This window comes from Ranitomeya variabilis, chromosome 6 (assembly GCF_051348905.1).
Source record: "Ranitomeya variabilis isolate aRanVar5 chromosome 6, aRanVar5.hap1, whole genome shotgun sequence".
Classification (NCBI taxonomy): Eukaryota; Metazoa; Chordata; class Amphibia; order Anura; family Dendrobatidae; genus Ranitomeya; species Ranitomeya variabilis.
The window spans coordinates 13,769,383-13,783,781 of NC_135237.1; the positions used below are offsets into that span (position 1 = coordinate 13,769,383).

General features: G+C 46.2%; 1 protein-coding gene across 1 annotated transcript in view; it reads left to right on the forward strand.

Annotated features, from left to right (window-relative positions):
- Positions 1-1,809: 1,809 nt before the first annotated feature.
- The window catches only part of LOC143783356 (cathelicidin-related antimicrobial peptide Bf-CRAMP-like), a 41,947-nt gene continuing 29,357 nt past the window's right edge, over positions 1,810-14,399 (forward strand). Inside the window, exons 1-2 of the mRNA XM_077271760.1 lie at positions 1,810-2,048; positions 2,452-2,538. Coding sequence (XP_077127875.1) covers positions 1,860-2,048; positions 2,452-2,538 — 276 coding nt within the window. The 5' untranslated portion in view covers positions 1,810-1,859. The remainder of the gene's footprint in view (positions 2,049-2,451; positions 2,539-14,399) is intronic.

A 14,399-nucleotide genomic window follows, 5' to 3' on the forward strand; every position in this document is an offset into this window, starting at 1 on the left:
AAAATTACACATCACTAAGAGTGCAAATCACATATGTGCTGGAGGGGGAGCGCCAAACAAAATTACACATCACTAAGAGTGCAAATCACCTGTGTGCTGGAGGGGGAGTGCCATACAAAATTACACATCACTAAGAGTGCAAATCACATATGTGCTGGAGGGGGAGTGCCATACAAAATTACACATCACTAAGAGTGCAAATCACATATGTGCTGGAGGGGGAGCGCCATACAAAATTACACATCACTAAGAGTGCAAATCACATATGTGCTGGAGGGGGAGCGCCATACAAAATTACACATCACTAAGAGTGCAAATCACATATGTGCTGGAGGGGGAGCGCCATACAAAATTACACATCACTAAGAGTGCAAATCACATACGTGCTGGAGGGGGAGCGCCATACAAAATTACACGTCACTAAGAGTGCAAATCACATATGTGCTGGAGGGGGAGCGCCATACAAAATTACACATCACTAAGAGTGCAAATCACATATGTGCTGGAGGGGGAGCGCCAAACAAAATTACACATCACTAAGAGTGCAAATCACATATTTGCTGGAGGGGGAGCGCCATACAAAATTACACATCACTAAGAGTGCAAATCACCTATGTGCTGGAGGGGGAGCGCCATACAAAATTACACATCACTAAGAGTGCAAATCACATATGTGCTGGAGGGGGAGCGCCAAACAAAATTACACATCACTAAGAGTGCAAATCACATATGTGCTGGAGGGGGAGTGCCATACAAAATTACACATCACTAAGAGTGCAAATCACCTATGTGCTGGAGGGGGAGCGCCATACAAAATTACACATCACTAAGAGTGCAAATCAGATATGTGCTGGAGGGGGAGTGCCATACAAAATTACACATCACTAAGAGTGCAAATCACATATGTGCTGGAGGGGGAGCGCCATACAAAATTACACATCACTAAGAGTGCAAATCACATATGTGCTGGAGGGGGAGCACCATACAAAATTACACATCACTAAGAGTGCAAATCACATATGTGCTGGAGGGGGAGCACCATACAAAATTACACATCACTAAGAGTGCAAATCACATATGTGCTGGAGGGGGAGCACCATACAAAATTACACATCACTAAGAGTGCAAATCACATATGTGCTGGAGGGGGAGCGCCATACAAAATTACACATCACTAAGAGTGCAAATCACATATGTGCTGGAGGGGGAGTGCCATACAAAATTACACATCACTAAGAGTGCAAATCACATATGTGCTGGAGGGGGAGCGCCAAACAAAATTCTTGTCTTGGGTGCTAGAAAACCTAGATACATCTCTGCTAGGAGGGCTCAAAGTTCAGAGGGGTAAGTAAAAGGCAGGGTCAGGAAACAATATGGGGTCAAATCCAAGGAGGGTGCATCAAAACCAGGGAGGACAACAAACGGATAGTCAGAGGCCAATTCCAGGGTCAGATACCTAAAGCCAGAGAGCATCAAAAGCAGAAGGGGGAATCCACAAAAGATGTCACGGCAAATCCAAGGTCCGGCAACCAGGTCAGAGGAAAGAGATACAGAGCTAAGCAAAGATATCCAGCTTAGGCAACGCTACAACTGACCCTGACCGTCCTCGCTCGCCTCCCCATAAAGAAGCAATCACTCATTAAAGGGGCGTGCAATCATTAATCCCTTATAAATGAGTTTTGCCCCACAACACGTTTCATTTAGCAGCTCAGAGGTTGATAATGCCCAGATTACAGCGTCTCATCTGCAGACTGGTGACAATCAGGATTTCACCATCATCCAGGAATATGAGGAAATAAAGAAAAAATATCAGAGAGGAGCAGAGCACAGAGCGGCCATTACCCCTGACAGAGGCCAGGATGAGGAGCTGGAGGCTGTCTCTGCTGCTGCTCTCTGCTGTCACATTACACGGCTGTCTCTCTGACGCTGCAGATCCGGAGATCAAAGATGGAAGATCTATAGGAGACATCACCGACCTCTACAACCAGAAGGAGGGGGTCACATACTTATACAAATCCCTGGACCAGATCCACATTTCTCCATCAAAGGTAAAGCACTGATTATGGAGACTTACCCAGAATGCATTTCATTGACAGCTTATTATGTATATTAGATATCTGCATATAAAGCTCCATTCGCATCCAAAGCTGATCCTGACAGGTAGTTATGTGACAGCTGAGCTCTGGATGTGTAACTCTCACCTGAGCACCCACAATGCACAAGGAATGCAGAGTAAGACACAAAACCAAAAGTAGAAGGAAGGAATCACATAGAAGCCTTATCATATACAAGCCGCTGCTAAAAGAAAAATACATAATACTAGCAGAGATTGTGACTGTAACCTCAGCAGCTCCAGGGATCTCTAATCTCTACTAGACAAAGAGAATGAGGAGATAAAATGTATCAGTGTAAAGACAAATATTTACCTGTTCATCACTTTCCTTCTCACAGGATACAAAATCCTTCCTCATTAAAGAGACGGTGTGCCTGAAATCTGAGAACCTCGAATTATCTCAATGTGATTTCAAGCCGGACGGAGTGAGTAAAAGAAACCTAAAAAAAGCTCAAAAATATATACACATACACTATGTAATAATGATACAACTCCAAGCTCAGGGATAAATTATGTATATGTAACACCCCAGGTAACCGGTTGTTACAGTGGCACTGCTTTCCTCACGGGAAGAGTAATTTCATGCTTGGAAGCGAGGAAGGATCCCTTTATCAAATCAGCACATACAACACTGTTCTGACTCCAGGCCAGAAAGGGGAGCTCTGCACCAGGTTTCAGGGGAGCTTCCCTAGATATAAATATATATTCTGGCCTGGGGAGGAGTTAGGCAGTTGTTCCAGGGAGACCAGAGGAGAATGAGTTGGTAGCAGACAGTAAAGGAGAGCGGAGAGAAAAGAAAGCTGGGGCTGTGCAGCCACGTGTGGTACTGCAGCTCCTGGAAGGAAAGAGCAGCAGAACAGTCTGTAGAGACTGGAAGGGAAAGAGAAGCGCAGGAGAACTGAGGAGCTGGAAGGGAGTTGTGACTGGGCTCCTTTCTAAGCTGAAGCGCAGAATACCGGTAGCCGGAAGACCGAGGTTGTGGGGGTAAGTTCATGCCCCACTGCAGAAACCGGCGGACAGCTGGATTTCAAGTCACCTGTCCACCATTAACACCCGAAGACACAGTAGCAGATAGAGCCTGGAGTCTTCTGAGAGACCCTGTAAAAAGGCTCAAGTTACCTGTCATGCGGGCAGTGTCCTACCAACCAGGGGGACAGAGAGAACGTGAGGACCTTGTGTGAGGCCTAAGGCAGCAAGGGACTACAACACCACAGCGCTAGAAGGAAGGCTTCCAACCCCACCTGGATATGGGGATTCCTGAGTCGATTCCAGGCCGGCCGGACCACACCAGCACCCGTGATCTGGACCCTGGACTGTGGCTGCCTGACACCAGTATGTTGTGAATTTGCTTTTTGCTCCCTCTAGTGGTTACTAGTTTTTTGACTCTGGTTTTTCTGTCATTCCTTTTATCCGCACCTGGGTCGTTAGTTAGGGGTGTTGCTATATAAGCTCCCTGGACCTTCAGTTCTATGCCTGGCAACGTAGTTATCAGAGCTAGTCTGCTGTGCTCTTGTCTACTGATCCTGGTTCCAGTTATATCAGCTAAGTCTGCCTTTTGCTTTTTGCTATTTGTTTTGGTTTTGTATTTTTGTCCAGCTTGTTCCAAATCTATATCCTGACCTTTGCTGGAAGCTCTAGGGGGCTGGTGTTCTCCCCCCGGACCGTTAGACGGTTCGGGGGTTCTTGAATTTCCAGTGTGGATTTTGATAGGGTTTTTGTTGACCATATAAGTTACCTTTCTTTATTCTGCTATCAGTAAGCGGGCCTCTCTGTGCTAAACCTGGTTCATTTCTGTGTTTGTCATTTCCTCTTCCGATCTGGTTCCTGTGTTTTTCCAGAACGTGGTTCGTTTGCACGGCATCCCTGAGAATATTGTGTCAGACAGAGGATCCCAGTTCATTTCCAGGTTCTGGCGATCCTTTTGTAGTAGGATGGGCATTGATTTGTCGTTTTCGTCTGCTTTCCATCCTCAGACTAATGGACAGACGGAGCGAACCAATCAGACTTTGGAGGCTTATTTGAGGTGTTTTGTCTCTGCTGATCAGGACGATTGGGTGACATTCTTGCCGTTGGCTGAGTTTGCCCTTAATAATCGGGCTAGTTCCGCCACCTTGGTTTCGCCTTTTTTCTGCAACTCTGGTTTCCATCCTCGCTTTTCTTCGGGTCATGTGGAGCCTTCTGACTGTCCTGGGGTGGATTCTGTGGTGGATAGGTTGCAGCAGATCTGGAATCATGTGGTGGACAACTTGAAGTTGTCACAGGAGAAGGCTCAGCGCTTTGCCAACCGCCGCCGCGGTGTGGGTCCCCGACTACGCGTTGGGGATTTGGTATGGCTTTCTTCCCGCTTTGTTCCTATGAAGGTCTCCTCTCCCAAATTTAAACCTCGTTTTATTGGGCCTTACAAGATATTGGAAATCCTTAATCCTGTGTCTTTTCGTCTGGATCTTCCTGTGTCGTTTGCTATTCACAATGTATTTCATAGGTCCTTGTTGCGGCGGTACATTGTGCCTGTAGTTCCTTCTGCTGAGCCTCCTGCTCCGGTGTTGGTTGAGGGCGAGTTGGAGTACGTGGTGGAGAAGATCTTGGATTCTCGCCTCTCCAGGCGGAGGCTTCAGTACCTGGTCAAGTGGAAGGGCTATGGTCAGGAGGATAATTCCTGGGTGGTCGCCTCTGATGTTCATGCGGCCGATTTAGTTCGTGCCTTTCATGCCGCTCATCCTGATCGCCCTGGTGGTCGTGGTGAGGGTTCGGTGACCCCTCACTAGGGGGGGGGTACTGTTGTGAATTTGCTTTTTGCTCCCTCTAGTGGTTACTAGTTTTTTGACTCTGGTTTTTCTGTCATTCCTTTTATCCGCACCTGGGTCGTTAGTTAGGGGTGTTGCTATATAAGCTCCCTGGACCTTCAGTTCTATGCCTGGCAACGTAGTTATCAGAGCTAGTCTGCTGTGCTCTTGTCTACTGATCCTGGTTCCAGTTATATCAGCTAAGTCTGCCTTTTGCTTTTTGCTATTTGTTTTGGTTTTGTATTTTTGTCCAGCTTGTTCCAAATCTATATCCTGACCTTTGCTGGAAGCTCTAGGGGGCTGGTGTTCTCCCCCCGGACCGTTAGACGGTTCGGGGGTTCTTGAATTTCCAGTGTGGATTTTGATAGGGTTTTTGTTGACCATATAAGTTACCTTTCTTTATTCTGCTATCAGTAAGCGGGCCTCTCTGTGCTAAACCTGGTTCATTTCTGTGTTTGTCATTTCCTCTTACCTCACCGTCATTATTTGTGGGGGGCTTCTATCCAGCTTTGGGGTCCCCTTCTCTGGAGGCAAGAAAGGTCTTTGGTTTCCTCTACTAGGGGTAGCTAGATTCTCCGGCTGGCGCGTGTCATCTAGAATCAACGTAGGAATGATCCCCGGCTACTTCTAGTGTTGGCGTTAGGAGTAGATATATGGTCAACCCAGTTACCACTGCCCTATGAGCTGGATTTTTGTATTCTGCAGACTTCCACGTTCCTCTGAGACCCTCGCCATTGGGGTCATAACACCAGTAAGGAGGTAAAGAGACTGCAACTTGTGTCCTCTATTTCTTTCTCCACCACCTACCACCTGTCCCTACTACAGCGGGAGCCCTGGGGACCCCAGCTTCACTCTGGGAAGTCATACCTTCTTTGCTGCAGTGCCATCACCCCCAGAGGACCTCTTTAAGCAGCGTCGGTCATCCCTGACCGAATACCACAAATGGCGTCACAAACATTTCTTATTCTAAAAACCCCTTTAAAGACCATCCCTTTTATTTGGATGCCCAGGGCCACGGACTGGGTCGCTGCCACACTGACCTCCCCTTTAATAACCACCGGACCCGGGACCGAGTACCCCTAGACCCTGGCGGGTGTTCCAACTTGGCATCACAAACAGGATGGATCGGCACGAAAAATCGTGTCCTGTGTGCCATGGACTGTATTGAATTGTTTAATGGCCGCCATTGTTACACCGCGAGACAGGTGAGGAACGGAGAAGATGTGCTGTCACGGGTGGAGCCCGTGGATGGGCGTGAAAGCTGGACCCGCCAACTACAGAGACTTTAGTGCCAAAAGAACATGTCCGTCAGGAGGACGGATCCGCCCCTTGAGATGGCCGGAGGGAGAGTGGAGTAGAGACAGCCTACGAGAGAAGCAGGATGGCGTGGGAAAGCGTGGCCGCAGCATGGCTGCACGCTACCCGGTGAAAGCGATGGCGGACAGCAGTGGAGAGCCGCCGGGACCTGCAGACAAAGGAGTGGATGTCCCCAGTCAGCCAGAAGAAACTCCGGACCAGATGACAACCTTGGATCTGGAGCTCCTCAGTGCAGAGATGGAAGAGCTGGCCCGACAACTCCTGCAGACCCAGCTGGTAGCGGTGACTGCATGGAAGAAGTCCCTACTAAAGAGAGTGATGACCGTAAAGTACCAGACCTCGCCACCAGTGTTCACAGTCCCAGCAGAGCAGGAGAGAGAGGCACTGCTGAAGAGGAGTGTCCTACCAACCAGGGGGACAGAGAGAATGTGAGGACCTGTTGTGAGGCCTAAGGCAGCAAGGGTCTACAACACAGCCCATAGTGGAATGCTTCCAACCTGGTTAGGGGGATTCCTGAGTTGCTTCCAGGCCGGCCGGACCATACCAGCACCCGTGATCTGGACCCTGGACTGCCTTGCAACAGTAAAGAGGTAAAGACGACTGCAACTTGTGTCCTCTGTTTCTTTCTCCACCACCTACCACCTGTCCCTACTACACCGGGAGCCCTGAGGACCCCAGCTTCATCTGTGGGAAGCCATACCATCTTTGCTGCAGTGCCATCACCCCCAGAGGACCCCTTTAAGCAGCGTCGGTCATCCCTGACCGAATACCACAGGTGGCGTCACAAACATTTCTTATTCTAAAAATCTCTTTAAAGACCGTCCCTTTTGTTTGGACGCCCAGGGCCACAGACCAGGTCACTGCCAACGTAACCTCCACTTTAATGACCACCGGACCCGGTAACGAGTATCCCTAGGCCCTAGCGGGAACTCCATATATAACAGGAGAAAAAGCAGCAATAATAATACCCCTACATACAAGAATATAACTACTATAATACTGTCCCTATGTACAAGAATATAACTACTATAATACTGCTCCTATGTACAAGAATATAACTACTATAATACTGCTCCTATGTACAAGAATATAACTACTATAATACTGCTCCTATGTACAAGAATATAACTACTATAATACTGCCCCTATGTACAATAATATAACTACTATAATACTGCCCCTATATACAAGAATATAACTACTATAATACTGCCCCTATGTACAAGAATATAACTACTATAATACTGTCCCTATGTACAAGAATATAACTACTATAATACTGCTCCTATGTACAAGAATATAACTACTATAATACTGCTCCTATGTACAAGAATATAACTACTATAATACTGCTCCTATGTACAAGAATATAACTACTATAATACTGCCCCTATGTACAATAATATAACTACTATAATACTGCCCCTATATACAAGATTATAACTACTATAATACTGCTCCTATATACAAGAATATAATTACTATAATACTGCTCCTATGTACAAGAATATAACTACTATAATACTGCCTCTATGTACAAGAATATAACTACTATAATACTGCTCCTATATACAAGAATATAACTACTATAATACTGCTCCTATGTACAAGAATATAACTACTATAATACTGCCCCTATGTACAAGAATATAACTACTATAATACTGCTCCTATGTACAAGAATATAACTACTATAATACTGCTCCTATGTACAAGAATATAACTACTATAATACTGCCCCCTATGTACAAGAATATAACTACTATAATACTGCCCCTATGTACAAGAACATAACTACTATAATACTGCGCCTATGTACAAGAATATAACTACTATAATACTGCTCCTATGTACAAGAATATAACTACTATAATACTGCCCCTATGTACAGGAATATAACTACTATAATACTGCTCCTATGTACAAGAATATAACTACTATAATACTGCCCCTATGTACAAGAACATAACTACTATAATACTGCGCCTATGTACAAGAATATAACTACTATAATACTGCTCCTATGTACAAGAATATAACTACTATAATACTGCCCCCTATGTACAAGAATATAACTACTATAATACTGCCCCTATGTACAAGAATATAACTACTATAATACTGCCCCTACATACAAGAATATAACTACTATAATACTGCCCTATATATACAAGAATATAACTGCTATAATACTGCCCCTATGTACAAGAATATAACTACTATAATACTGCTCCTATGTACAAGAATATAACTACTATAATACTGCCCCTATGTACAAGAATATAACTACTATAATACTGCCCCCTATGTACAAGAATATAACTACTATAATACTGCTCCTATGTATAAGAATATAACTACTATAATACTGCCCCTATGTACAAGAATATAACTACTATAATACTGCCCCTATGTACAAGAATATAACTACTATAATACTGCTCCTATGTACAAGAATATAACTACTGTAGCGTGGCTAAAGGTTGTATAGTCGACGGGAGGTATGTATCACAGAGAAGGCTTGTCGCTGTGATGTGACCCGGAGTGTTTTCTGTAGAGCACATAAAGCAATAAGGAAGTGTTTTAGTATATTTGGGTCCGGGTTACGGGTAGCTATGAGAGATGGGAGGGTCTGGCTACCCATATACCTCACCCCTGGGTAAGGGGCATAACCATGCCTATCTATGTTTGTTTCAGGACCTGTGGTGATGTCACAACCACATGTCTAATCATGTGATGGGTTCCTGGGTGTGGTTTCAGGCTACATAATGGAGCTGTGTTTGGCACATGGCTGTGAGTGTTTGGGAATCTGTGAGTGTGGACAGAGATCCCTGTGTCCAGGCTGGACACTACAGACAGGAGTCTGTGTGTGTGGAGGAGAAAGCCTCCACAGTGTGTTAAGGCTCCAGGTCTGGGCCTGCGAGCTGGACATTGCACAGCTTGTGTGCCGTCAGGCCTGAGAAGAGCAGAGCTCTTCTATGGACTTTTATGCTATGTCGGCCTGATGTACGGACTGTTTACCTTTGTGTTGCTGACCTAAATGGTTTATGGAGTGAATAAACCTACATGAACGCTGAAGAGAATGTGCCTCCTGTTTCCTCCTATGCACCTGAGCGAGTACAACCCCTACAATTGGTGTTTCGAATGTGGGCAACGATCCAAGGAACACATGTTGCAGCGCTGGCTGGTCTGAGCCAGAAGAGTGGACGGTCTTGACAACCGTGAGTAATACAGTTCTGACCGGGGTCAGTGAGAACTGCTGTTTTGGGATACCTCTGAGGAGAAGAGGGATCCGGGAACCTGTGTGGCCGGCACCAACAGGTAACGGACAGGTGTCCGTGTGTACTGACCGGGGTCAGAGTGGAAGAAAACAGAGACAGTGCGTCTGGGCATCTTTGAGGCTGAGGGGTCTACAGAAACCCGTGAAGTTGCCAACGGGTAACGGTCTGAAAACCGTGTATTGTACTGACCGGGGTCAGTGAAAAACTGTTTTTGGGCTGTGTGTAAAGCCGGGTGCGTAACAGACCGGAGTCTGTGGTGTTCTGACCGGGGTCAGTGAGAGACTGAGTTTTTTTTTTCCTGAGAGTCAGCTTGCTGTAGCTCGGTGGGGTCACGAAGGTGACAAGCGGCTTGCTATAGCTCGGTGGGGTCACGAAGGTGACAAGCGGCTTGCTGTGGATCGGCGGGTCAACGAAGGTGACATGCGGCTTGCCGTGGATCGGCGGGTCCACGAAGTCTGCGGTTGAGCTGTGCAGCGCGGTTGCAGCAAAGAAAGAAAAAAAAAAAAAAGACATTGCTGGTTTAGTGTGCAGACTCTTAAAGGGCCAGAGTCACATTGGTGTGCTGGGCGAACTGGGGCCTGAGAGTACTGTGGGAAGTCTACAGGGTGTTCCCCAGAGTGGGGTGGTGTCCCTAAAAGTGGATGGAGTCCCAAAAAACGAAGCGGTGCCCAAATAATTATGGTTGGCCAAAAAGGGGCTGCGTCTCAAAAGGGGGTAGTTGCCCAAAAGGGGGTGGAGTCCCTAAAAGGGGTGGTGGCCCTAAAGGAGAAAATGGTCCACAAGGGGGCGATAACCCAAAAGGGGGTGGAGTCCAAAAAGGGGGCGGCGACCCAAATAGGGGTGGTGGCCCAAAAAGGGGTGGCGGTGAATGCGCTGATGGACTGTTGCTGGGTTCAGTGTTCGAACAGCGCATGTTCAGAATGTTGTACTGACTTTTCATCTGACAAGATGACACAGAGCTGTTCTGTAGAAGTCAATGGACTGTGCGTGACTGGACTTCTGGACTCAGGGAGCTTCGTGACGCTGGTGAGCGCCACACTCCCTGTCTATTTGATTCCCGGAAGGAAGATGGAAGTCCACTGCGTTCATGGGGTCACTAGGGATTATCCGGTGTCCAGGGTAATCATTGAGACGCCCACTATTATTGCCAGCCATGATGTACCTGTAGTCCCAGACTTACCATTCCCTGTTGTAATAGGCCAGGACTTTGAAAGGTTTTGGGACTTGTGGGAGGAAAGGGGAGTGTCTGGTTGCTCAGAGCGGACTCGGAATGACCCTAAGGGAGCCCCATCACAACAGGCGGCTGTAGTGATTCCGAGTGGTGTGATGTATGAAAAGGAGATAGCGACACCTAAGGTCGACAGTCCAGAGTTCCGGGTGACTGGAAGAAAGTGTGGGTCTGACACTTGTGTAAATGGGGACTTGCTGTTCCAGGATGACAGGGTGAGAGGGGGTGACTCCTATCCAGACTGTGACTTGAGCGCAAAGGGAAAAGAGTGCAGTAAGGAGGAGCCGAGTAAAAATCACCGATCTTCATCTCGTCGCGGGGGCCGCAGAAAGGCGGGACAGGTTACACCCTCTGAGAAGAGAGATGATGAGGAAGAGACAGGGTCAGGTGCAGATAACGTTATTGTCCTTGATAAGGAGGTCACTTTACCTCTGACAAATCCCAGCACAGAGGTAGGGCTGGAATTAAAACAGACCTGTGGTAGTCCCATATCTGCAATACCTAGAAAGACTAAAGTGGCTCAGTATGAAGGCTCCAGAGTACCTGATGCTGAAGAGATGGAGAACTCTGAAGTTACCAAGAGCCCAGGAGAGACCATGGAGGTGGATGCAGAAACAGGTAGAACTCTGAAGAGGCAGAGTGTGGCTGGGCAAGAGACCCCGTCTGAAAGTTTAATTAAAGAACTGGTGGCGCGACATGTGCTAGCCAAAAGAGAGCAGGACCATGAGATAGAGCTGCTTAAAAAGACAGTCGAGCAAGAAAGGGTCCTGAGACTGGCGATTGAGCACAGAGTGGATGAGCTGGAGAAGGAAGTCTCTGATCTCAGAGGTCACCTATCAGCGTGTCAAACCATGAATAGGGCCATATTGAAAGATTTGGACGTGCTCAGAATGGCTCAAGAAAAGCATCAGCAGGAGCTTCTCCAGAGAGAGGAGGAACATCGCTGCCGGGCAGAGGAGTTGCCAATCCCCATCTTGGCGAAGGCTAAAGCAGAAGACAAGACTGAGGAAGAGTTTGTGCTAAAAGCGGAACAAGACAGTCACCTGGTCGTGACAGACGTCTTGGTGGAAAGGTCAGAGGCAAAAAGGGAGCCGTCTGTCTATGAAGAGAGTGAGACCCCGCTCTTCAAGACCATGATTGATGTACCCGAAGAGGTGCAAGAAGCCTGTACCGGTGAAGGTGTGCATGAGGCCTTCAGAAAAGCAGTGGAAGCATGTAGTGTGCACTGGGCACCAGAGACTAAACAGTTGGTGATACTGTCGACTATGGAAGTCACAGTGAAGCGAGTGGCTATCCTGAGGGATATGCACCTACACTGCCTCCGTACAAAACAGAGGATCATTTTGAAGATTGATGAAGCCGTTCGACGTTTGGAGCGTGAAAGGAAAGCTCTTAGTCGGCTGGGCTTAGTGGAAGACACAGTCCAAGTAACCAAAGGTCTGGTGGCGAAAGTCATTGGGAAACTTGGGAGAGTGATGCAGGAGATGGTGGATAAATCCGGTCTGAAGAGACTGAGGATACCGGCTGATGAAGAGGTCCAGGTCATGGGTGAAGATGGGATGGTTCCGTTCCTGGTTGTCGGATCCAGAGAGAGTCTTAGGAATATCCGCATGCTCCTGGAATATCGCATGGCATACCTAAGGGAGGTAGAACAGCTGAGACTTGAGAGACTGCAAGTTAATAAACAGCTGCCAGAGAGGCGAAGAGGTGCTCTAAAGCCTGGAAGTCCTCAAGCTGAAGTTAACAGAGGATATAGACGTAAAGAGAAGAGCTGCTCTCCGAAGAAAGACAATAGGAGAGATCAACGACTGAGAGAGAACCGAAGGTGGTAAGATGGAAGAGCTAGAAATAGTGACTCCTCAGTTAGCTCAGGGCTCAGTGACTTAAGCGGGAGATCCTGTAGCGGACGAGATGACAAGGGGTCATCGTTATCAATGGATGTGACGGAAAGGGATGACGAATACCGACGAAAGGGTTCAATAACAGGCCCTGACTTAGACAGACGGTGTGGCTCTCAGGGACGACTGAGAGGGGTCTCTAGTCGGTTTAGGACAAGTGCCAAGCCCCACGGCTTTAGGCAGAGGGAGGAGGTATGTAGCGTGGCTAAAGGTTGGATAGTCAACGGGAGGTATGTATCACAGAGAAGGCTTGTCGCTGTGATGTAACCCGGAGTGTTTTCTGTAAAGCACATAAAGCAATAAGGAAGTGTTTTAGTATATTTGGGTCTGGGTTACGGGTAGCTATGAGAGATGGGAGGGTCTGGCTACCCATATACCTCACCCCTGGGTAAGGGGCATAACCATGCCTATCTATGTTTGTTTCAGGACCTGTGGTGATGTCACAACCACATGTCTAATCATGTGATGGGTTCCTGGGTGTGGTTTCAGGCTACATAATGGAGCTGTGTTTGGCACATGGCTGTGAGTGTTTGGGAATCTGTGAGTGTGGACAGAGATCCCTGTGTCCAGGCTGGACACTACAGACAGGAGTCTGTGTGTGTGGAGGAGAAAGCCCCCACAGTGTGTTAAGGCTCCAGGACTGGGCCTGCGTGCTGGACATTGCACAGCTTATGTGCCGTCAGGCCTGAGAAGAGCAGAGCTCTTCTATGGACTTTTATGCTATGTCGGCCTGATGTACGGACTGTTTACCTTTGTGTTGCTGACCTAAATGGTTTATGGAGTGAATAAACCTACATGAACGCTGAAGAGAATGTGCCTCCTGTTTCCTCCTATGCACCTGAGCGAGTGAACCCCTACACTACTATAATACTGCTCCTATGTACAAGAATATAATTACTATAATACTGCCTCCTATATACAAGAATATAACTACTATAATACTGCGCCTATATATAAGAATATAACTACTATAATACTGCCACTATGTACAAGAATATAACTACTGTAATACTGCCTCCTATATACAAGAATATAACTACTATAATACTGCCCCTATGTACAGGAATATAACTACTATAATACTGCGCCTATATATAAGAATATAACTACTATAATACTGCCACTATGTACAAGATTATAACTACTATAATACTGCCCATATGTGCAAGAATATAACTACTATAATACTGCTCCTATATACAAGAATATAACTGCTATAATACTGCCCCGTGTAGAAGAATATAACTACTATAATACTGCTCCTATGTACAAGAATATAACTACTATAATACTGCCCCTATGTACAAGAATATAACTACTATAATACTGCTCCTATGTACAAGAATATAACTACTATAATACTGCCCCTATGTACAAGAATATAACTACTATAATACTGCCTGTTTGTGCAAGAATATAACTACTATAATACTGCTACTATGTACAAGAATATAACTACTATAATACTGCCCCTATGTACAAGAATATAACTACTATAATACTGCCCCTATGTACAGGAATATAACTACTATAATACTGCGCCTATATATAAGAATATAACTACTATAATACTGCTCCTATGTACAAGAATATAACTACTATAATACTGCCCCTATGTACAGGAATATAACTACTATAATACTGCGCCTATATATAAGAATATAACTACTATAATACTGCTCCTATGTACAAGAATATAACTACTATAATACTGCCACTATGTACAAGATTATAACTACTATAATACTGCCCATATGTGCAAGAATATAACTACTATAA